The sequence below is a fragment of the Thermobia domestica genome, chromosome 5, assembly GCF_964235325.1.
Source record: "Thermobia domestica chromosome 5, izTheDome1.hap1.1, whole genome shotgun sequence".
NCBI lineage: Eukaryota > Metazoa > Arthropoda > Insecta > Zygentoma > Lepismatidae > Thermobia > Thermobia domestica.
Genome location: NC_137458.1, coordinates 301,028,431 through 301,054,714, shown reverse-complemented (window position 1 = coordinate 301,054,714; position 26,284 = coordinate 301,028,431). Strand labels below are relative to the sequence as shown.

At 37.8% G+C, this 26,284-nt stretch overlaps 1 protein-coding gene across 1 annotated transcript; it reads left to right on the top strand.

The window, feature by feature from the left end:
* Positions 1–1,376: 1,376 nt before the first annotated feature.
* Positions 1,377–7,960, top strand: LOC145686747 (uncharacterized). The gene is made up of 2 exons (XM_081760379.1): positions 1,377–1,482; positions 6,006–7,960. Exon 2 carries the CDS (start codon positions 6,008–6,010, stop codon positions 7,028–7,030), a length of 1,023 nt encoding a protein of 340 aa, XP_081616505.1. The 5' UTR covers positions 1,377–1,482; positions 6,006–6,007; the 3' UTR covers positions 7,031–7,960.
* The last annotated feature ends 18,324 nt before the right edge of the window (positions 7,961–26,284 follow it).

The window sequence follows — 26,284 nt, the reverse complement described above, 5'->3', positions numbered from 1 at the left end:
TTCTTTTAATATTGTATATTTTAGTTTCTGATATAATTGCAAGTATATTTTTCTTTTCATTTAAGTGATTCTAAAAGAATGAACTTTTGGTTTTAAACTGATAAGACTTAAAGATGAAATCATTGCTTGAGGTTGACTTCGAACTAAACTGCTATAGATAATATTTCAGCTATCCACGTTGTGTTTGCTTTTTGTAGATAATTCTCTAGTTGCCGTTTTTGTTTACTTAAGGCACATGATCATGACTTCTTAAGTTAACATCGATAATTTGTCAGCTTCAAAGTTTTGTTTTTCTGTTCTGTTAACTATCTTATGTACTCAAAGTCAATACTTGGTTCCAGAAGTATTATTAATGTATGAACAAATGGATGACTATGACTATGTGTACGTGATGTTTTGAAGTTCAGTGATAAGACACTCACATGAGAGATTAAATGTTTCCTTTTTGAAATCTCTTAACACCAAAAGGCGAGAACAACAAGATTAATGTTAAATATATAAACTGTGAAAATTCACAGATAGATTATTCAGTGTTAAAATCATAGACGCGTAACTACCGCGAGAATTCATCCGAAGAAGACTCTTTTTCTCATCCACCCAGAGCATATACTTATATTTTAAGAACTACGGTTCTTACTGGCTGGCTGCTTAGTCTTAATTCTTTCGATTAATTCAACTAGAAATTTAACTCTTCGTCCTGAAGTCTTTTGGAAACTCTAAATCTTAACATACTTCAAAACATCACTTCAAGATATAATTTTTCAATATATATATATATCATTATTTTATTCTATGAAATCTTGCATTAGTGAATCTTGTAATTAATACTTTTATTTTTTCAACAATAAATACGGCTTTCTCTATCTGGGATTTGCCGCGAAAAGATCCTACGTACTTTCTTTAAATCCTTCAAGAACCTACGGTTCTACTACAGATAAATTGGTGGCAGCGATGGAATTCGCGGAGCCGTAACATATCGACCTGAGTTCGATCTTAAACTAACCCATTATACCAGGAAACTTCAAAAATTTTTTGGCGGAACTGAGAGCAGTAAATCTCAGTCTCTGCAATTTTTATATTGAAATTGAGTCTTTCTTCAAAAGAAAAAGAAAACTACGGGTTTTCATTATATATATGCATCTGGGTGGCTATGTAAGCCAGGACGAAGAAAAATAGCAGCCAACATTTTAACAATTTTTCGAAGTGTGAAGTTTCAATTTTCTTACTACGGAGTGCCAGGTTGCAGGCGCAACCTGAGGGACAGCAAGAACCGAATCCTGCCAAGCAGAGACATTTTGTGAACACCCCATGTGACAGTTTGTTGCCAGTATACAGGAAGACAATCAAGACCCCGGTTTTGCAGCGGAGAGAACTAACAAAGGGTACCCAGGACAACTAGATTTCATCTCTCAGCGGAGACCAGCATCTGTTTCAGCACGCTTAGCGGCAATCTACCCAGGACTTACAGTTCCACAACAAACAGTGAGTACAAAACAATTTCTTAGGTTTCTTGTGAGATTCAGTTGGAAGAATTCAAGTGTGAATAACTGTTTTTTCCGTGGCCAGAAATACAAGTTATTAAGAGTAGGACAAAAGAATATTAATACGCGTTCTTTACGAAGAAGGAAACCCACTTCAGTACACGCGCTTTTGTACGTTCTTCGATAGAAGGGAGTGTCCGAAAGGATTATAAGGTTATCTTAAGCTAAATAATACTTTTGTCTGTAGGATTAGTAAGGTAAATTGATAACTACATAAACTTCTGTAAAACATGGCAAATTCGCAAACAAACAGTAACGCCGATTCTGAAACAGATTATTGTTCCATTTCGGAAGCTTTAAAGTTAATACATAACCCATTCAATGGAGACAAACGTGCTCTTCCTGAGTTTATAGATAACTGCGATGCAGCTTTTTCTCTAGTTCAACCGTCCCAACATAGTAAGTTATTGAAATTTGTGAAAGCACGTATTATTGGTGACGCAAAGTCAAAGTTGTTAGTTAGAAGTGCCACTGGAACTTGGGCCGAAGTAAAAGAAGTCTTAGAAGAAAATTATTCGATTAGGAGAACTATCGATTTTTACGCTTGTTCATTGTTTAGTGCCAGGCAGAACAAAACAGAGAGTATCGCAGATTGGGGTTCACGCATCGATTCCCTGCAGAGTCAGTTAAAAGAAGCAGCGGTAAGAATATTACACGAAAACCATGTTCCAGGAGCGGTAGAGCTAATTCAGCATTTAGCTAAAGCATCCTTCATACAAGGTCTTTCAGACGACAAAATTCAAATGATAGCTCGCAGTAAAGACAGTGACACTTTAAATTTTGGTGGGGCTGTAGAAATTTGTTTGGAACAGGAATCTAACCAATTGTCTAATAAGGATAGAACTGAGAAAGGGAAGAACTCACAATCACAAGGTAGTAGGAAATTTAAGAAAAACATTTCTTGTTATTTTTGCAAGAAGCCTGGACACATTGAGGCCAATTGTAGACTAAAACATAGTAAAGGCACACAAAATAAAAATGTGCGGTATAGTGCTAACCAAAGTTTAGAGGGATCCCATATGTGTTGCCATGCACAGGAGATGCATGAAGACTCTACTAGTAAGTACGAGTATTGTTGTTCCGGCCACAGCTGTGGGTCGAAGTGTCTTTCTGAAGGAAGACAGGGACAAGGTACAGAGAAAAGTATGAATCAAAATAAGTGTATCAAAATGAATGCGGGAAACGGTCGACGGGAGTAAATCAGCAGTCTGTTTACTTTCCTCCTCTGAAAAAGGGCTGTAAAGAAAAACCTCCAGGTAGTCTTGAAGTACAAATAAAAGAATTAGGACCAAGTACTAAACATTTTTTGATAGATACAGGATCAGACATTACATGCATTCATAAAGACATTCTGTCTCCTGAATTAGTGAATAAAATTGATCATAGTAAAGTTACGAAAATCAAGGGTATATCAGGTTCCCCTTTATATTCATGTGGTTCCTTAACTTTGAATTTAGAAATTGATAAGAAATCTATTCCGGCTTTGTTCCATGTAGTAGATAAATTATTACCTAGCTCCTATTCAGGAATAATAGGTAGAGATTTCTTAGAGAAAAACGAATGCATCATATCATTTGAAACAAGTAGTACGAAATATACTATTCCAGGTCGCTGTCAACTATTAGTTGAAATTCCAGCAAAGAATAATGGCGTAGGGATAGTTTCAAAACAATCCTTAGGAGAAGGGATTTTTCTTGCGGAGAGCCTCACTGTAGCCAAAGATAATAAATGCATTAGTTGTGTAATGAATATAAATGACGAAGAAAAGGTTATTGAAGTTGCTCCAGTCGAATTAGAAGAATTTGTGGAAGTCGACGAAACTTTAGTTGCTCACATAAAACAGGATAAAAACAATAGTAACAATAGTAGTATTAGTGAAAGATTAGAACTACTAAAATCTCTTGTCAGACTAGAACATTTAGATTCAAAAGAGAAAGAAATAATTTGGCAGCTCTGTATAGACTATAATGATATATTTTATCTCCCTGGAGATAAACTTACTGCAACAGCAGCTATTGAACACTCTATTCCTTTCAAACCAGAATTTCAAGGTAGTATCGTAAACCAAAAGAATTACCGATTGCCAGAAATTTATCGCGAAGAGGTCAACAAACAAGTAGAACAAATGTTAGAAAATGAAATCATTACCCCTTCTACGAGTCCTTTCAATTCTCCCATGTTAGTTATTCCAAAAAAGATGGATGCTTCCGGGAAAAAGAAATATCGTGTGGTAATTGATTTTCGAAATTTAAATAATCTGACTATTGGGTATTGTTTTCCGCTCCCAAACATTGTAGACATTTTGGACCGTTTAGGAAAAGCCAAACACTTCAGCACTTTAGACCTTGCGTCTGGTTATAATCAGGTGTTAGTTAAGGAAGAAGACAGACCGAAAACTGCCTTTTCAACAGACAAAGGTCATTTTCATTATCTTAGAATGCCTTTTGGGCTAAAAAACGCGCCATCGTCATTTCAATATTTGATGAATACAGTTCTATCAGGATTACAAGGTACTTCATGTTTCATTTTTTTGGATGATTGCGTAATATATTCTGACACGCTAGAAAAACATGAAAAACAACTCCGAGAGATTTTTCAAAGATTTAGAGAAAATAATTTGCAATTACAACCAGACAAATCAGAATTCTTTAGACCAGAAGTAGTTTATTTAGGCCATGTCATTACAGCTGACGGAGTGAAGCCAGATCCCCGGCTTATCTCAAAAGTCATGGAATTTCCAGTCCCCAAGGATAAGAAACAAGTAAAAGGATTTTTAGGCTTGACAGGATACTATAGAAGACATATTCCCGATTACGCTAAAATCGCATATTCTCTAACCTCTCTCCTAAAACAAGACGCAGAATTTCAATGGTCTGCTAATCACCAACTTGCTTTTGAAACTTTGAAAGAAAAACTAACTCAAGCTCCTGTTTTAGAATACCCAGATTTTTCAAAACCGTTCATAGTAACCACAGATGCTAGCCTCAATGCCATTGGAGCTATTTTAAGTCAAGGTGAAATAGGAAAAGATAAACCTATTGCTTACTCAAGTAGAAAATTGAATCAAGCGGAAACTCGGTACAGTGCAACTGAAAAGGAATTACTTGCGATTATTTGGGCTTCCAAAATTTACAAACCTTATATTCTAGGCAGAAAAGTAACATTTGTCACGGATTGTAAACCACTTACTTGGGTTTTTTCGGTAAAGGATCCCACCTCTAGATTAATTAGATGGAGAATTCAATTAGAAGAGCTAGATTATGAAATCGTGTACAAACAAGGAAAAAGGAATACAAATGCAGATGCTCTAAGTAGAATGTATGCATTAGAAGCAGATGTAACAGATAGAAACCTTTTAGACGAAGATACCAAAAGACACATATTAAAAGAATTTCACGAAATTGCAATAGGAGGCCATCAAGGTGTTTGTCGTACGTACGAAAAAGTAAAAGAATACATGAAATTAAATGATTTAGAAATATCTCTTTGGCCAAAGTTAAGAGAAGACATAGAACAATTCATTCGGGTCTGTGACAGTTGTCAACGAAACAAAATTTGCTCTAAAGTAAAAATGCCTCTCGAAATTACAACTACACCTAGTACCACTTTAGAAAAGGTATGTTTAGACGTTGTAGGGCCCCTAACAACAACAGACAAAGGTAACAAGTATTTGTTAACAGTCCAAGAAGAACTTTCGAAATATACATTTGCAGTCCCTCTACCACAACAAGATGCTGATACAATAGCCAGAGCTTTCGTAGAAAATATAGTTTTAAAATACGGTATTCCACACATAATTCTTACAGACCAAGGGAGTAATTTCATGTCAGATATCATGAAAAGAGTATGTAAAATTTTGCAAATTGAAAAGATAAATACCTCTAGCTATCACCCACAATCAAACGGTAGTCTAGAACGTTTTCATCGTTCACTGAAAGAATTTTTACGACATTTTGTGTCTGAAAACCAAAGAGATTGGGACACCTATATTCCTTATGCTCTTTTAGTATATAACACAACTCCTCACACAAGTACAAATTTTCAACCTCATGAGTTGTTGTTTGGTAAGAAAGCTAATATTCCAGGCATTCTCCAAAAGAAACCCCTTGAACCTCTGTATAACTACGACGACTATGTCAAAGAGTTAAAGCAGAAACTGCAAGAAATTCATCAACTAGCCAAATTAAAGTTGCAGATATCCAAGGAAAAGAACAAAGAATATTATGATCAAGATAGCAATGAATTTCTTTTCAAACCTGGTGATGAAGTTTTACTTTTTGATGAATCCGTACGTCGTGGACGTTCGAAAAAACTAACTTCTTATTGGGTAGGTCCCTATACAGTCATTAACACAAAAGGTGTAAATTGTCAGATTAAAAGAGGAGGAAAGGTAACAACTGTGCATGCGAATAGACTAAAACTATACTATTGAGAAGTTCTAATATCATAACATACCTCTTTCAGGTATGGTTCACTTACTCTTTCTGCTTTTGGCTATTTCTCTCCCGTTGGGATTTGCTTTCCTTGGCGTTGAAGTGGAAAAATTCCATGATTCACCTGGACTATATTATAATAATTTGGGTTTCACACAAATATACAATGTAGAATGGCGACTGGTTGTGTTTGTGAATCTGTCTATGTTAGATTTTAATTATAATGTAATTAATAAGTATTTTTCTGTCACAAAACACATATGTAATTTAAATATGGTACAAGCCAACAAAACAAGTTGTGATAACATAAATGGGAATCAAATTCTTCAAAAACTACAAGGAATTCAAGAGTTACGTAAAATCATAGATCAAACTACAAAAGTCACAAGTGACTCTCATAGAAATAAACGAGGAATATTCAATTTTGTAGGTGAAATTTCAAAGGTACTATTTGGGACTTTGGATAGTCATGATGCTGATTATTACACACAGCAGATTCATAAATTAGTAACTGATCAGAAAGATTTTCTGAAACTGAGCAAAGAACAAATGGTAGTGGTCAAATCGACATTACATTCAATTAATAATACTTTATATGCTGTAGAAAATAATGAAGAGTTATTAAGTAAAAATATAGAACTATTAAAGAATGAGCTGAATAAACGTGCTTCTCAGTTAAATAAAGAATTTCTAAATTTAAAACTAAAGGTAGCCTTGAATGATCACATTCAAAAATTAGATCAATTGTGTAGAGATCTGAAAGCACAGTATGATATAGTCCTACGAGCTATCCTAAATGCTCAACATGGAATATTACAACCACACATAATAACCCCATTTCAGATACTTCAACATTTTAAAATTAGTCAAGTTGACTTAAATAATGGTGTATCATTACCCATTCCCCTTAGCGTTTCATATGGGTATTTACTTTTGAAACTTCTTTCTTTAGATGTCTTTATTAATGATGGTATACTAGGTTATGTCATTCGATTACCCCTCACGGAAAATATGAAATATTTCACTTATAAGGTAATGCCATTCCGTTTAAAGTAGACGAAACTGACAAATACATTTTTATTCAGCCAGAAAAGGAAATGTTACTTATGGATAGCACGAAACAACACTATTTTAAAATAAGTGAAATAGAGTTTCAAAAATGTAAAATTTTAAGAGATGATTGGTTTATTTGTAAACAAAACTTCCCTATTCTTTCGACACATTTGCATGAAGATTGTGAAGCTAAACTGCTTCAATATGTTCGAAATATACCTAATGATTGCAATCAAAGAATTGTACAGTTAACAGAACTAATGCTAGTTCCTATAGGTAATAATAATTGGTTGTATATCGCTCCAGAAAATGAAAAACTAACAATTGTTTGTAAATCACAAGAACCTTATGATGTCAATTTGAAAGGATCTGGCAAAATTCACTTAGACAATGGTTGTAAAGCATATGGTATTCGTACTTTAATCCAATCCCAAAGTATTCTGTCAGTTAATGTTTCCCACAAAGATGTAATTCCTCAATTTAACCTCTCTTTAGATTGTTGTGAAGTATTGGGTGAGAAAGTTCCATTTTCAGATATAACCATAGATTTACCTTTGAAACATGTAATTAATACTGTCCAAGACTTGAAATATGCAAGTCACAAGGTTGATGAAATTCAACAGCAAATATCTGAAGAAGAATGGAAACTTAATCATACTAATACTGTATCAAATTTATCTATTATTGCGTATGTCTGTGCTGCAATAGTTATTATTATTGTAATTTGTTGTTGCTGTAAAAGATGCGGATGTTTGAAGTTATTTTACAAATGGTACAAAGATGATGCATGTTGCAGACAGATATGTTTTAAGCCAACTATTGTAAATAAGATTCAACAACGAGACGATGTTGCTGATAAGGTGGTTATAATGAGTAAAATAGCAAATTCATTGGAGGTAACAGAATCAGAAGAAATTCCTCTCACGAACAGAAAAGTACCGTCCTAGAAACAAAATTAGATAAGCAGAGAGTAACTTAAAACAAAATTTTACGATATAAAATTTTGTTTTCGATAAGGGGGGAAGTGTAATATATGGCTGTACCAGGAGTATATTTTTATTTTTTTTTCTTTTAATATTGTATATTTTAGTTTCTGATATAATTGCAAGTATATTTTTCTTTTCATTTAAGTGATTCTAAAAGAATGAACTTTTGGTTTTAAACTGATAAGACTTAAAGATGAAATCATTGCTTGAGGTTGACTTCGAACTAAACTGCTATAGATAATATTTCAGCTATCCACGTTGTGTTTGCTTTTTGTAGATAATTCTCTAGTTGCCGTTTTTGTTTACTTAAGGCACATGATCATGACTTCTTAAGTTAACATCGATAATTTGTCAGCTTCAAAGTTTTGTTTTTCTGTTCTGTTAACTATCTTATGTACTCAAAGTCAATACTTGGTTCCAGAAGTATTATTAATGTATGAACAAATGGATGACTATGACTATGTGTACGTGATGTTTTGAAGTTCAGTGATAAGACACTCACATGAGAGATTAAATGTTTCCTTTTTGAAATCTCTTAACACCAAAAGGCGAGAACAACAAGATTAATGTTAAATATATAAACTGTGAAAATTCACAGATAGATTATTCAGTGTTAAAATCATAGACGCGTAACTACCGCGAGAATTCATCCGAAGAAGACTCTTTTTCTCATCCACCCAGAGCATATACTTATATTTTAAGAACTACGGTTCTTACTGGCTGGCTGCTTAGTCTTAATTCTTTCGATTAATTCAACTAGAAATTTAACTCTTCGTCCTGAAGTCTTTTGGAAACTCTAAATCTTAACATACTTCAAAACATCACTTCAAGATATAATTTTTCAATATATATATATATCATTATTTTATTCTATGAAATCTTGCATTAGTGAATCTTGTAATTAATACTTTTATTTTTTCAACAATAAATACGGCTTTCTCTATCTGGGATTTGCCGCGAAAAGATCCTACGTACTTTCTTTAAATCCTTCAAGAACCTACGGTTCTACTACAAGATGTCTTGGAGGAAATCAGCGAAAGCGTCAGCTTTGGCGGAATCTGTTTGTATAGGTAAGTCACCATTTAATAATGGATATGGTGTTTTAGCATGTTTTCCGCAAAGAGCATTAAAACGTTTCCAGTACTTGCTAGGATGAGTGACGTCAGAGAGTGAATTACAGGTTTTAACCCAACACCTTAGCTTGTAAGCACAAATGTAATTCTTGACCATCCTCTGAAGTTGCCGGTGATGACGGAGTGATTCTGGATTTTTTGTACGTTGATAGTCTCGATAAAACTGTCGAGAGCGAGTGATAAATGTAAGATATTCTGGTGGCAATGTTGGTCGATAAGGCGTTGATGTAGTTACTGGTATGTAAAGTGAACTTGCTTCTTGGATTGAAGTTGTGATGGTATGAATGTCATGATACAGTTCGACTTCTGATGTAGGAGGTTTTAATGGCTCTATTGCTGCCGATAGATATGTTCGGTATTGTTCCCAGTTGGCTTTGTCAAAACGGACGCTAGTTCTCTGGAATTCTGGAGAGGGAGACGTATGTTGAGTACGGAGGAGCAGTTTGATCGGAACATGGTCACTTCCTAATGGATCGAGAACATCAATATGGATTTGCGAAACGAGATTAGCAGAAGTAATGACAATATCTGGTGTGCTTTGTGATTCAGGCCTAGTGGGTTTTGGAAGATCATGAATGATACCAGTCGTGTGAGTTGTGACAAAGGTTTGAAAGTTAGTTCTGTCTCTTTGTGATCTGCTGTGCATGTTGAAATCGGCCATAATTATGAATCTCTTATAATTATCGGAAATGTATTGCACGAATGCAGTAGGTAGCGGCTTTCCAGGTCTGATATAAACAGTGGCAACAGTTATGGCTATATTACGGAAGTATAAAGTAATTATAAGATATTCAGGCAGATCTGGCAGCCTACAAAAGTGTCGTCGTGATGGGATACGTGGAGAAAATCCCACGGCTGTTCCACCATTTGCACGCCTCCTAGGAAGAGTATTATCTTGTCGAATTAGTGTATATCCAGAAAAGTGACAAGTCATAGAGGGAGTGAGAAAGGTTTCGTTAAGGATAAACACTGCAGCTCTTTCCTCCAGTAACAACGCTTCGAATAAAGATTTATTCTGCCAAATGGATCTAATATTGAGAAATAGAAAGACTATATCCATGATGAGTAGGTTAGACAGTAGTTTCCAAAGGTGATGTGTGAAAATAGACATTTTGACCAGAATAAGTAGCATGAAATGTAACATGGAATATTTCTCTGGCTGCGTGGGTGATTTGTTTTAAGACATGCGAACGATGAAATGGCTGGATATTTTGAAGAGTGAGCGTTAGAAAAGCAAGCATATTGCGCACTGTTATAGAAGAGTCCAGTGATTGTGGAACGTCTGCAGAATAGTTATATGTATGTAATGGTGCCACGTACTCAGGGTGAGCCTCGGTAGGGGCAGGTTTACCCTTGCACTTGTAACTATATGTCGGATGTTGTTCGTGGCAAGTGTGACAATTCGGTGGTTGTTGTAGATTTGGACATGTACGAGTGGAATGTTCACCAGAACAGTAGCCGCAAACAGTAGTATTTGGGCATGTTGCGGTAGAATGTTGATTATATGTCTGACATTTCTCGCATCGAAGTGGTAGTGGTGCTGGTGACCGTGAAGGTTCAACTCTGTGTCTTCTGTTATAAATGTATGCTCCATTAGTCAGAAGAGAATCAATGGTGGTTTGAGAAGGAGTTAGTACTCGAACCATGTATGTGGGGCCTGCAGCGTTTCTAATTCGCACAACCTTCTGGAGTGTGTGTCCTTCGTAGGTAAGTTCCTCCTGAATCTCGTCATCGCTATAAGAAGGATCAACACCGCGAATCACCACGGAAAGGAGCGGAGGACGGCGAGGTGGTGGTATTTGCTTGCGTTGAGATGCATTAAGGTTGGTAAGTTTAGCATCTTTGCCGAAGGTATCTATAGGTACTTTGTTCTTTATAGTGCTAAGCAAGTTTGCATCTTCTGTTTTGAAAATGAAGCCGTTCCTAGTCTTGACTATTTCTTTGAGTGAAGCACGAGGAAGGTACTTGCGCAGTTGTATAGCAACTTGTTTCTCAGTGGAGAAACGTGAATCAAAATTAGTCAACAGAAACGAGTAAATTGATGGTGATGAAGAGCGAGGTAAAGCTGGAGCCGCAGTAGAATCTGTTTCCATATCCGTAGTGTTCTCCATTCTATCTGATGCAGTGTGTGCTTTCTTTGCAGGTGGTGAAAATTGCAAGCGGTTAGAATAACTTTGCTTGATGGAAGAGCGGGAAGCCACAGACGTAACACAGCTTTGAGATGAGCTTCTGGTACGACCTGAAATAGTTTGTGACTGCACCTTGCGTTTTTCCACCTTAGTGGAGCAACCAGGAGGACCAGGGATGATACTTGGTAAAGTATGTTTGCTCATTGTGCGTTTGCCTTGATCGATGCCATTGTCCGCCATAGTGAAAACCGTCTGGTGGGCTAAGCCCGAGTATGAGATGATGCCAAATAAACCGTAAAACCAAGAGGAATAGCAAAGTCGTCAATAGGTAAGACCAGTTAGGTGTGTTAGCCTCCGTGGAGGCTTAAAATCAACTCGACGGCTGTTTCCTTGAACCTCAAGGAGGCAAGTAATCCAACCGTATTTAGAAGTTCGCGATTCAATGGGATGGAAATACTAGTGACTTGCTTATTTTTCTCCGCCAGCTACGGATACCCTATTTTTTTTACCTGGTTAGAGATTCCAGGTGGCCAGTTCGAATTATACTGTAATTTTAAGCTTACATATTGCCTTCCAAGGTAATCACAAATATCAAGAAACTGGCCTGCAAAATTTGTACTAGTTTTTTTTTCACTATGAGCAAGGCTTTCATGATATATTTGACATTTATACCAAATAACGAACAACATGTTGCATTTCTGTGAACTTTCATAAAAATAGTTTTATAAGATTATTTTTTATATTTAGTTATGGAAATGCTGCCATCTGTTGTTTCTATTTTCACTACGTTCTCTTTTCGTCATCGATTATATTTCATTCTTCCCTATTACTTATAAATAATATATGACACACTTTATTATTTATCCATGAATAATATCCGCTTAACAAGAAAGAAAATGTTTCTATAAAAGTAGTTTTGGCAATTATGGTATTAAAATTACTCCTTGTCATACCAGACAGTTGACTTAACGACTACAATTGTAACACTTTACTCCACAGTACGATGAAGTTGAAGTAACACCAAGTTTGTGTCAAAATTTTTAACACAACTCGGGTAACGGAGCGATTGTGTTGAATTGACACAGCCATTTGTTTACTATGTAGCCTATGTAATTTGGTCGTATATTACGGAGAGTATAATATTAGGTATAAGGATTTTATAAAAACACTATCTATAGCTTTGGATCGGATATTGTAACAAAACAAACACTGACCAAAGCTTTTAAACTATAATGTGTAACTATAAGGTTACACATTATAGTTTAAAATACAGTGTGTGTTGAAGTTTTGGTCAGTGTTTCTTTTGTTACAAGGAATTTATATTATTATGGAGCTATTGGGAAAGCATATTATGTTATTAAAATAGACACCAGACTTGTATTTGTAGTGTTTAGGCTCATCTGAGTGTGAGTGCACTTTCTCTCCGCTTCGTTGTTCATTATGGGGTAGCATACTTAAAACCGTGTCTTTTAAGATTTATTCTTTCTGGAGAAAGGGGGCGGAAAATAATATCATTGTACGTGCGGGCCCTGGATGCACGTCCCATATAGTCTTGGTGCTGAAGGGACACTAATCTCCAACTTAATCAATATCAACCAATCAAAATCCATCAGTCAAGTAATTATAGCCCTTCACTCTGATTTAATGACTTATGAATGACCTGGGATCTAATGATGCCATTCCGAGTTCGATTCCCGGTGAGAGAGCATTAAACATTACAGTGGTTCGGATTGCACCTAGTTAAATTGTAGGCTCACGTCTCATAAAGCCTCTGTGCTCAAAAGGGAGGCTGAACATGAACAAAAAAAGCAAATGAATTAATTGTATACAATAATAAGACGTATTGCTTCCATTCAGCACGCAGGCACCTAGTATACAGTAAAAAAATGAGGTGTTAAAGCAGTTACAATGACTACCAGTATGTGCTGCCATCTGTTGTTCTTATGTGCTGGAAAATTAGTGCAAAAATAGAATTTATTCGTTAGTTTCTAGTGTAGTAAACCAAGTAACGAACAACGTATTTTTTTACTAAAAAGTAATGAACAACGTATTATTGCAGAAAGTTCCTAGCACATAAGAACAAAAGATGGCAGCACTGCGCCTCATGTAAATAGACAATTTGTAGGCTTGCAAAACTATTTTCCTGACCGATTGCAGAAAACATAGCACTCTATTCGTTACTTTCTGTTATTGCACTAAATCCCAAATATACTGCGTAAAGCATTGTTCATAGCAAAAAATAAAATCCAATGTAAATTCTACCTGCCAGTTACTAGTCATTTATGATATGATCAGAAGGCAAAGTTGAAATAACATACTTTCGGTCGCAAGCGATTTTCTGCTAGCGACAACCGCAATAGCCACGCTACTACCTACCTACTCCATATCCCGGAGACTTTTCTGTGTCATTCCTACGAGCCCTGCACTCCAGACTGATCAAGCCAAGGGTGTGCAGTGCTACGGGTCTGTCCGGAAACTTCCTCCTACCTTGGTGGCTATCCAAACGGGTCACCTCACCTTCATCATCTCTCATCACATCATTGTACACTGCTTTAGTACCTTAAGTTTGGGCTTCGGTCCATCTGTTGATCTCCATGGCGGATCCTCCTCAGATCACTGGGGCTTCGATGGATGGTCGTCATGGAGGATTACCCCCAGTCTTTCTCGCTCCACCGGCTCAAGCCACGAAGGTGGAAAGACGGAAAGAGGGCAGCAGACAACGTAGAGCCTCAGAGCACTCCAATGCCTCCACCATCTCGAACGCCTCCAGTCGATCAAGATCGCCACTTCGCACTGTGAATTATGCTGAGCGTGTAAGAAACTCACCGCCGGCTAAGAGACAACATTTGTCAGAAACATCGTCAGCATCTAATGCTATGGATTTGGAAACTGCTCATACTTCTTCACAATCACCTATGATTACTCCATCATCCGAAAATCAGCTACATTCATTTTTACTCCAGAATTTTGACCCGAAATTCGAAAATGTTAAGTTTGTAGTTCTCCAGCTACGGAAGTATCTTCCAAGCATAAACGTCACTAGAGTTGTTAAGACTCGCAACGGAATCATTCTGAAATCAACTGATCCCAAGTTTGCCATCACTGTACGCAACAAAGCCTCGTTTGAAATCTTTGGCAAGAACGCTACAATGGAAACTCTTAGTTCATCTCGGCGCAAACAACCACCACCTCCTAAGAAACCCCCCCTTTTGTCCGTGGTTATTAGGGGAGTTGAACCGTCGTATACAGACGAGGAAATTTCAGAAGAGTTGCGGGCAGAGGGACTTACCATCACGAAAGCACTTCGAATTCGCAATGATCAAGGACCGACCTTTATGGTACGGATATTAACTTCATCCCAAGAAACAATCGATACCCTACTTGCAAATGGTGCTTTCATCTATAAGCAACGACATCGAGTCGAACCCTCTCGTTCTTCACCCCCGTTACCGATTCGTTGCGAGAAATGCCAAGTTTATAACCAACACACAACTGCAAACTGTCGTAACACTGCCGTCTGTGGCTACTGTAGTGGCACTCATCCTACTCGTTCATGTACTAATCTAAACCTACCACCTCGCTGCGCTACTTGCAATGACCAACATCCCACTTATAGTTATAAGTGCAAAGGGAAACCTCCACCAGAAACTTCACATCCTGAATTAGTAGCTCCATTACGAACACTTGATTCATCCACCAACACAGACTTTCCAGTTGAATCCACACCAGTCACTATCGATAAACTTCTGGCTTTCACAACTCTCGCCTTACAAAATATCCATCCTTTTATCCGCCCACATATCTTACAACAGATTACTCACGCCGCCCGAATCATCTTCCATGCTTCCTTTAATGCTACGTACTCGAACACCGATGTCTATTTTCACACAACAAATCTTCCGTCCGACTTCTAACTACCTCTGCATACTTCATATCATGGGTATTGTGTTCTTATTTCTAAACATTCGATCCTTATCCAAAAACAAGCTGCTCTTTGACACGCTTCTGCTAGAAGAAAAGGTGAACGCCTTCCTTCTGAACGAAACCTTCTTAAAACCCCGTGATACTATACACATACCCCGTTACAACATACTTCGTTGTGACAGCCAGCTTCCTGCTCACCGAGCTAACGGTGGCGCCGCTATTGGCTTCTACCACGCTTTACCATTTCGACGCCATACCTGTCCACTTACCAATCTTTCAGAGCATGTTATCACAACATTATATTTTCCCAATATCGCAATCAGTGTCATCACCATCTATATCCGTCCTGGACATCAGATTCCTCTTGCTTTTTTCCAACACATTTCACATAACTTTAAGCACTATTTAATCATGGCAGACATCAATCTCCATAGTCGAACTGATAATGAACGCACTACGTTCCTTCAATTTATTTCTTCGCATACAACAGGAATTATACATGATTTACCCACACCGTCTCGTCCTATCTCTCAGACAACGCCTGACGTTATTATCACTTCTAATACCATAGCTTCCCACTGCACAGTCGAAGTTCTTGATCTCATTGGCAGCGATCACGCACCTCTCAAACTTATTTATCACCACAATACCGCCAACAAACCTGTCAATGCACTACCTCCTCGTACATCACTTCGTTATGACAAAGCCGACTGGAACAAATACCGTGAACATATTACCCAATCACTTCAAAATCACGCACCACCATCTACGGAAGAGCAGCTATACCAAAGCATAACTACAATCAGCTCTACTATTTCTCACGCATCCGAACTCTATATTCCATGTTCAACTTCTGTTCCATACAAACCACAACTACCGCCTCAATACTTAACCATGATTCGCCGCTCTCGACAGCTTTATCGCGAATACGTTCGTACTAGAAACCCAGAAACCCTTCACCACCATCACCAACTGCAACGCACTGTTCGTAATTATCTCAAGGCATATAAACTGAGAAACTGGGTAAAAACTTGTAATAACCTCAATGAAACTAACCACCCTTCTAAATTCTGGAAACGTTTCAACGCACTCTGCGGTAAATATACAAAACCTCATTATCCTCTACTCCATAATAACACACCACTTCAAAGTGATCAGGAAAAAGCCGATGTCTTTGCAGACTACCTGCAGGAAATTTTCACACCTACACCTCTTACCGATCTCACAGCTCCGCATCCTGTTGACCATCTACCACTTGACTCTCCTCATTTACAGCCCAGTATCAATCATACGCTTCCAAATCATCCGCTCACAACACCCATTTCCACAACCGAAATTCTCACTGTCGTTAACCGCAAACGTAACTCTGCCCCAGGTTTTGACAATATAACATATAGGCACATTAAAGAAAGCCCTCCTATACTTCTAACGCTTCTCGCCCTCATCTATACTTTCATTCTCCGCACCGGATTCTTCCCAACGGATTGGAAAACTTCTAAAACACTTATGTTCTTGAAGCCAAACAAGCCACCTACCGCCACATCTTCTTATAAACCTATTCAACTGACATCCACCTTTAGCAAAATTCTCGAACGCATCATCGTTAAAAGATTGCACCCGTACCTAGAATCCAAAAATATCCTTCCTATTCATCAAGCAGGTTTTCGCCCGGCCTTCTCTATCAATGATCAACTCCTTCGCCTCACCAGTCTCATCACAAATCATTATAATTCTGTCAAACCTTCTTGTCTACTTCTATTCGACCTCGAAAAAGCCTTTGATAAAGTCTGGCACCTGGCACTTCTCCATAAGCTTTTCCATTTTGCTTTTCCCATTACATATATTCGCTTCATTTATCACTTTCTTGTATGTCGTCTCTCCTACGTCAGCATCAATAATCAACTTTCTCATCCCATCTTCCTTCTGTCAGGAGTACCACAAGGTTCTGCTCTATCTCCGCTGTTATATATCATTTTTGTAGCCGATTTCCCTCCACTTCCTCCTGATGTGTACCTATTTCAGTATGCTGATGATACTGCCTTTCTAGCCTTAGGAAATACTATCCGTCAGATCACTCGAGCTCTCCAAGAAGCCATCAACAAGTTCACCCATTGGTGCCAGAAGTGGAGTCTTTCAATCAATGCAGCAAAAACACAGGCCATTACTTTTATACCCCCACGAAAACGCACCAGAGTACACCGCAACCCCTCGCTGCTTTCACTCACAGTTAATGACGCTCCAATTATTCAAACCCGATCCGTTACTTATCTGGGCATTCTTTATGATTCTCACCTCACGTGGAAACCACACCTCAAGAAAGTAGCTGCAAAAGCTTATCAGCGCCTGAACCTTCTGAAGCGACTGACTGGCACAACCTGGGGCCTACAACCTAAAACAGTTCTGAATACATATAAAGTGTTCATGCGACCAGTGCTTACGTATGGGTTTACCGCGTGGATTTCCGCCCTTCCAACATATTATGAAAAGTTACGCATCCTAGAGCGACATGCGTTCCGCATCGCACATCGTATTCAATTACCAAGCCCAACTCGTGAGCTGTATGATCTCGTCACCTTCCCCGACATTTCGTATCATCTTGAATCTCTTAGACAGAAGTTCATCACTGTCAGATACACTTCTCATCAGCCATTACTCCTCGATACTATGCACTATCACGCTCTTCATCCTGTCCGTCCCCGCTATGCTTATTCCCCACTTAGTCTGCTCTTCACTCTATACTGTTATACGCTGCCACCTGATCACCCGGACTTACTCCTACTCGAAGACTATCAAATTCATGCCCACTTACCGCACGTATTTCCATCATTTTCTGCACAGTAAGACCTTCTGTATCTAACAGGGCTCCCTACGTCCTCATCAGCCTAGAGCAGCCCCTAGGCAGAAGATAACCTCATTTGTCATACTAATTTCCCTTGTGTTTGTCCTGTGTATCGCACTTCATCCCATTATTCACCTTCATTCTCTTTTAATATAACTTCTAATTATTAGTCGTTTAATCTATAAGGATTTCTCAATCATCAAATCATATATATAGTTGTGTTTGGAGTTTAACTATTTATGCCTGTTTTCTTCATATAAAGTTCCTTATATGTTTATGATCACTTTATATTTTCACTCATTATCAGTGTTATTTCACTTTTCATTCATTCTATGTGTATATAACAATGTGTAACATCAATTTATACTTATATAGTTAAGTAGTTTCACCTCTCCTTAATTTATGATTATGATCGAAAAGGTCATAATGTCCAGATATTCGATGATAAATAAATAAATAAATAAATTAAATCACTTAGCCCATCTGCCTCTTAACCCTCTATCCAATAATCCTATATACCTCTCCCCCCTCAAAGAGGATGTAGCCCTCTAATAGGGTGCTAGCCTCCGGCTAGCAAAAAAAAAAAAATGAAATAACATTCTTCTCTGGGTTAGCCTAACCTGTCTTAAAGTAGTTATTGCACCTTCCGATGACGAAGTATTGCTATACGTATTTCTGAGATCGATGCAAATATGCTTTTTACAGGGTGGACAAAAGGATTCTGCGCCTTTTGGAGGGTTCAAACCTGTATTTTTGTTTTCATCTCATTTCATTTCTTCTTAGCTGGATTCGAGCATCATCTATACATTTACATTCATATTCATCACTTTTGAAGGGCCGCTGGCCCGATGCATAAACTACCACCTGTGGTCCCCCAACCTAGGGATCAACGTAGGCGCACTAGGCGGGAATACCTCGGATAAGTCGGTTTATAAGCGTCCCCGTTCGGGGTCTGCTCCTAAGGTGGCCAATGTTAACACTGCTGATGACCAAGACTTGCGTATGGACATCCAACCTTCAACTAGCTCTGACCCTACACCAACTCCATCTCGGGATCAAATTTATAATTTCTTTCTGACAAACTTTGATACTAAGTTCAAAAATTCGAAGCAAATTTTTCAACAGCTTGTTAAATATGTGCCACGTTTGGAGATAGCCGAGATTCGTTTCACTAACAATGGTGTCACTCTCAAGTCCAAGAACCCAGATTTTCATCGCCACGTTCGTAACAAGGCTTCCTTTGAGATCTTTGGCAAGAATGCAAATATCTTGCAACCCAAACGTCAGACGCAAGCTCCACTACCAAGAAAACCACCGCTGTTATCCTTCGTCATCAAGGGTGTCGATCCCGAGATAACTGACTCAGAAGTGGAAGAAGAGCTTACTGCTGAAGGCGTCAAGATCCAAAAATGTATTCGTATACGCAACAATACTGGTCCAACCTATCTAGTTAGAGTTCTGACAAACGAACAGCAAGCTATTGACCATTTATTACAATATGGGGCCTACATATTTAAACGCCGCCATAAAGTGGAACCATCTCGCACACTTCCACCTCTTCCGATTCGCTGTGAAAAGTGTCAGGTTTACAACCAACATCTAACACCTAACTGTCCGAACACTTCTAAATATGGTTACTGCGGCCACCAAATTGCAACTAAAGACTGTCCTAATGCAGCAGCGCCACCAAATTGCAACACCTGCCATGATGCGCACCCTACTTACAGCTATAAATGTAAGGCCAAACCTCAAACTGAGCCCACTAAACCCGAACTGGTGGTGCCTTTACGTACACCAGATTCACCAGTGCCTCCGCATAATTCTCTCAGAGAACCAGTAGAAGACATGATTCGCTTCTTTAGTCTAGCTCTCCAAAATATACATAATTTCTTACGGACTCACATAATCCACCAAGTTGTCTATGCAACTAAAATACTCTACAACCTAGATGTCAAAGCAACCTATTCCGGACAGACAGTACATTTTCAAATATATCCTCTCACAACCGAAGTTTAACTATCCTATTTATCATGGATACGGGCTTCATTATTACGTTTCTTTACCTCAATATACAGTCACTCTGTACCAGGAAAGACCCCCTTACTTCTCTATTAAATGAGCACAAGGTTCATAGTTTTCTCCTGAACGAAACCTTCCTGACTCCCAAACAATCTGTTTATTTTCCTGGCTATCAATTCATACGCCACGATGGACCACCGGGCCAGCGAGCGAATGGCGGAACAGCTATCGGCACTCAACATAAGTTAGCCAGCAAAACTATTACTCATAGATTCACTGAATCTATACCGGAGCACAATATTGTCACCATTTATTTCAACTCCAGACCTATCACTGTAGCAACCATATATATCCGACCACATGTTCGCATACCCACTTCATTCTTTACTTACCTGGATAATAATTTCCGCTCCTATATCGTTATGGCTGACATTAACTATCATAGCAGAAGTGCTACCGAAAAACGCTCTTTTTCCGATTTCATTAACACTCACACGAACGGCGAAATTTGTCCACTGCCTAGAGCGACTCGTCCATCCTCTAATACAATTCCTGATGTGGTGATTGCCTCATCTAGTATATTACCATACCTTGATATCAATGACCTCGATTCTATTGGTAGCGACCATGATCCTATAAAGGTAGACATAAATTTTCCTCATCGATCAAAACCACCTCAGGAATTTCTCCGTTCCCGGCCAAATTTTGACCGTGCTAATTGGCTAGACTACCGGCAGGATATACATGACCCACTAGCGGATATTCAACTTCCATCTGACATTCCTACGTTTGACACGACTTTAGATCGCCTTACGCAAAGCATTCAAAACAGCGGTGCCAACCACATTCCTGTAACCACAGGCAATCTTTACCGCCCTAAACTACCACCTCAATATCTCTCACTCATATCTCTAGCTCGGAAAGCGTATAAGGAATACCTACACAGCCGTAACGATGTCACACTGCGACTTCATCGTCAGTACCTTCGTATGGTTCAAAATTACATCCGAGCATACAAAAAACGCACCTGGATAAAGACAGTAAACGCTTTAGCAGAGGAAAGTCATTCAACTAAGTATTGGCAACATTTTAATCGGCTAATTGGAAAAACCAGCACCTCTCAGTACCCTCTACTCGACAAGAATAGTGCCCTTACAACGACTCTGCGAAAGCGGATGCCTTTGCCCATGTTCTTCAGACCACCTTTACACCAGAAACTTCTTTTCGAGATAGATCGACACTACAGACGCATTGACAGATATACCAACCCTCATAATGGATATCTTCAAATTAACGTGGACCATACTCTGGATGATCAGCATCCTTTAACCGCGCCAATAACGCCAGTGGATATTACAGACGTAATACGTCACAAGAAAAACACTGCGCCAGGGTTTGGTGGTATAACCTACCGCCATATTAAAGAAGGTCCTGCTATTTTGCTACATATTTTGGCAACGCTTTACAATTTTGTCCTCAGAACCAGCTACTAACCTTGGAAAGTATCTAAAGTGCTCATGTTTCTGAAACCCCACAAAGATAAAACGGACCCAATAATAGGCCAATTCAGCTTACGTCCACACTCGGCAAAATCTTGGAGCGCATCGTAGTCCGCAGACTTCATAGGCATTTGCTCATACATGATCTGTTACCTAAACACAAAGCTGGTTTCCGTCCTGAGCATAGCCTCCTTGATAACCCCTTACGACTTAGCACTATTCTTACGAACCATTATAATAGAACTGCACCCTCATGCCTTCTTTTATTCGATCGCGTGTGGCATAATGGTCTTGTGTATAAGTTACACTTCATCAATCTTCCTGCCGCATATATACGTATGGTGTACCACTTCCTTACGAACCGTCTTGCATATATCTCCATCAACGACAGTTTATCTTTCCCTATTTTTCCTTACACCGGTGTCCCACAAGGTTCAGCCTTATCGCCGCTATTATATATTTTGTACTTCAGTGACCTGCCTGTAATGCCTGAGCCTATTTATACCTTCACATTTGCAGATGATACCGCACTGCTGGCTTGTGGCAAAACTATGCACCAAATCAACATCTCTCTGCAAAAAGCCATAGATGCTTTTAGCAACTGGTGCAGTAGATGGAAGTTGAAATTAAATTGTACTGAGACCCAGGCTCTCGTCATCATTCCACACAAGAGACGCAGTCGAGTACGCCGCAATCCATAATTACTTAACATTAATGTAGACGGTGTACCCATCCACCCAGCACTACTGCTAAATATCTGGGGTTAACCTTCGACGCCAAGTTATCTTGGAAACCTCACCTTCTTTCCATCAAGGAGAAAGCGCAAAATCGTTTAAATCTCCTGAAGCGGCTCGTCGGTACTACCTGGGGTTTGCATACCGATACTGTTCTAAACACGTACAAGGCATTTGTTCGCCCATGTCTCACTCACGGTCACACTGCCTGGGTTAGTGCGAGTGATGATTTCTACGAGCGTCTACGTATTATTGAACGCCATGCTTTGCGTCTCGCATTTCGAATCAGATTACCTAGCCCGACACGTCTCTTATACGAACGATTAACATTCCCGCACATCACTCGACATCTGGAAGACCTTCGCTCTCGCTACATAGACAAGAAATGGAGAATACACCACCATACGCTTATGGACACCATACACATTGATAGTCGCCTTTTCGCCTCACCTACTTATTACTATCCTCCACTGCGACATCTCCTCTCCATCTATAGCCGGACGCATCCAGAGCACCCTAACCATCATTTCTTTGCTACTTATCATCCATCAGAATTCAACCCGCACATCTACCCATCGTCTGCACAGTGACTCCACATAACAAGGGCTTCCCCCGTGTCTAGCCCCAACACAGAAGATAAGCTCATTTGTGAATACTAACTCTTCCCTGTGTACTGTGGCGTCCAAGCACTTCATCTCATCATTCACTTCGCTCACTAAATAAACATCTCCTTCTAAAATTCATATTCCTTACATCTGATCACTGTTATCTGCTATCTGTCCTCAATACTACATGTTAATATTCCATATTCATATCTGTGTTTCTAGTTTGTACCACCAATGTTTTGCAACAACAATAATAATTCACCTGTGTATGAATAAAGTGACTTACTTTATTATTGTTGTTAAACCTCATAGCCCATATAATTAAACACCAATAGATTTAAAACAATTTTCTTTGCTGGAATAATAATCTTTGGCAGTATATAAGGCTAACTACTTTAGGAAAAAAAAAACATTCATCAGAAATTACACGATATAGTGAGAAAATATTAAACTGGTAACACTTTTATCAACAATGTACTGAAATTACTGGCAATAAAATAATATTCACTGTAGGTGCCGACTATGTGGATGCTACGAGGCTCAGGCACCCATTGGAGGTATTTAATGGTGCTGATGACCTATTAAATTTTTGAGTTTGAATTAACTTCGAAATTACACTTTCATGCATTGAATAATAAAAAGAAACTACAGTTAATGTGATCCCAGGGATACTTTATTTATGGATGCGTGTGTGTTGAATCATTCACCAATACCAATTTTTAACTCCTCAGGTTTACAGCATATCGACGATCGAGTGATATAACTTACAACGATAATAATAATCCGTGGGTGTAATTTTGTATAATTATTTCTTTAAAGAACTTGGTGTTTGTTGTTGTTAATTTATATTTTTAACATGTAAAATTACAAGACAAGTTCAATCATTTTCTATTTTCACTCAAATTATCATAAAATGTTCTATAGGTTTAACTGTAATAATTATTATTTTAATAATTTTATCTCTCTTTATTTTGACCAATGTTGCTAAATACGTTTGAAATTCACAACCAAAATTTTAATGTTTAGGAATTTTCGTCAATATAAAGTTTAAGAAATTGTGATATATACAGGGTATATATATATATATATATATATATATATATATATATATATATATATATATATATATATATATATATATATATATATATATATATATATATATATATATATATATATATATAGGGTATTTCAAAACACACCGACAACGTTTGGGAGGTGATTCCTGACATCAAGTGAAGACAAAAAGTATATACCGACCGAGTGCAGAAATGTTTCCTCTCGGAGTTATAGGCTGCGGAAAACATGAAAAAATAAACTTTAAGGGCCCATAGCTCCAAAACTATGGGACCTACCGTAGTCGGGTCAAGACTTTACTTAGGAACTAATATCTGTCCTATCCAAAAATCAATGTTTCTGAATCCTAAAGTATTCACGCAACAAGTTTTATAGAGGGAGTTTGGCTATGGGAATATAATTTGAACCTCTATAAAAATTGTTGCGGAAGTACCGCAGGATTCTGAAACATGGGTATTTGGATAGGGCACATACTACTTCCTAAATGAAGTCTTGATCCGACTACGGTAGGTCACATAGTCTTGGAGCTATGAACCTTTAAAGTTTAATTTTTCGTTTTCGGCAGCCCACAACTCCGAAAGGAAGCGTTTGTGCACCCAGATTGGTCTATACTTTTTGTTTTATTTTGGTGTCAGAAATCACCTCCCAAACGTTGTCGGTGTTGTTTTGAAACACCCTGTATATATTGCCTTTGCAATTTAAAGATAATTTCACCGTTCATTTTATTTCAGCAGGTCTTAATAAGTCTTTCTCGTCTCTTAGGAAGAATTTGGAAACCATTGGTCTACTCGGTCTACTGAAAAAAAAAAAAAAAAAAAGAATATGGGACTAATACCCAAGCCTGAACACCCATTGAGAAGCTTAAAAGTCACTGTCTATGATATTCACCTCAATAATTTGATAGATCTGAAGTTTTTATTTTCTAGAGTAATACTACTACTACTACTACTACTACTACTACTACTACTACTACTACTACTACTACTACTACTAATAATAATAATAATAATAATAATAATAATAATAATAATAATAATAATAATAATAATAATAATAATAATAATAATAACTTTAATATTGGCAGCAAATGAGGTATTAGTTGGAATTCATAGAGGTCATTTCTGACCAACCTCATTTGTGCTCATGACGAATAACGGTACAAAATTTTGCCTAACTTTTTGACAGATGTCCTTTCATTTTCTGTGTAATCTAAGCTTAAATTGGAAGAAAAAAAATTGTAATCTTTTTTAATCAGTCTGTATATTGATTTTTTTTACCGAGCCTGCTGAAAATACGATTATAATCTGATTTATAGATGGCAGCAGCTTACGCTTAAAGAAAAAAAAAGAAAACTAAAGAGGTACGTGAAAGGCCAAACATTTTGACACTGATATATTGCTAGGATTATTTGATAATACGTGGAAAACGAACTTTTTTTTTCTTTCTCTCTCTTTCTCAAGGAATTAAAGAGGTGGAGAAATAATATTTAAAAAAATAGCCTACAGGCATCCGTCCTTAGCTGTCTAATGAATATATTGATAGTTTCTTCTCTTTTTTTAAAAAAAAAAAAAAACTAAATTTCTTTAATAATAATAAAGATTATCTAGAATAGTTCTTTCGTTTCTTCTTCTAATGCATTGTGAGAAACGATATAGAATTTCAATTTCGTGGAAATGAAACGAAAAGCGAATTACATTTGAGAGAAAATTGGATCAGCTTCTTCTGCTTTGATTTATTTTTCTTCATTTTTTATTGTATTTTTATTTACCATGTCTATAAAGCTTGTTATACACAGTACGAGATTTTTTTTTTTTTCAATTTCAAAACTCCAACAAAATTTCTTACCTGAAGGAGAGGATATAGATTTGAAAGAAGAAACAAAATAAAGAAAAACTCAATTTTGTTATTGAAAGTAAAGAATCGTGGTTTATTTTGTTGTGTGTACACATTTCTAAGCTTCACAGAACATAACATGATATGGTTTGTTGGAAGTTTTAACTTTCATTTTCATCGCAGATACCATATGAGACGTGATCAGGTTATCTAACCATAGATTGAACACAGGTCTAGTTACATAGAAGGCAGGCCTATAGAAACATATGTTCATTTTAAAACATAACCTCTAAGGTTCTAGTTGACCGCGGTGGCTCAGTGGTAGAGTGTTCAGCTCTGGTGCGTGAAGTGCCTGGTTCGATCCCCGCCAGGCCAAGTGAACTTTGTGGTGGGCCAACATTGTGTGCGTGGATTTTCTCGGGGTTCTCCCGCTTCCTCCCACTTCCTCCATTCCACCATTTCATTCATTTCTGATCATT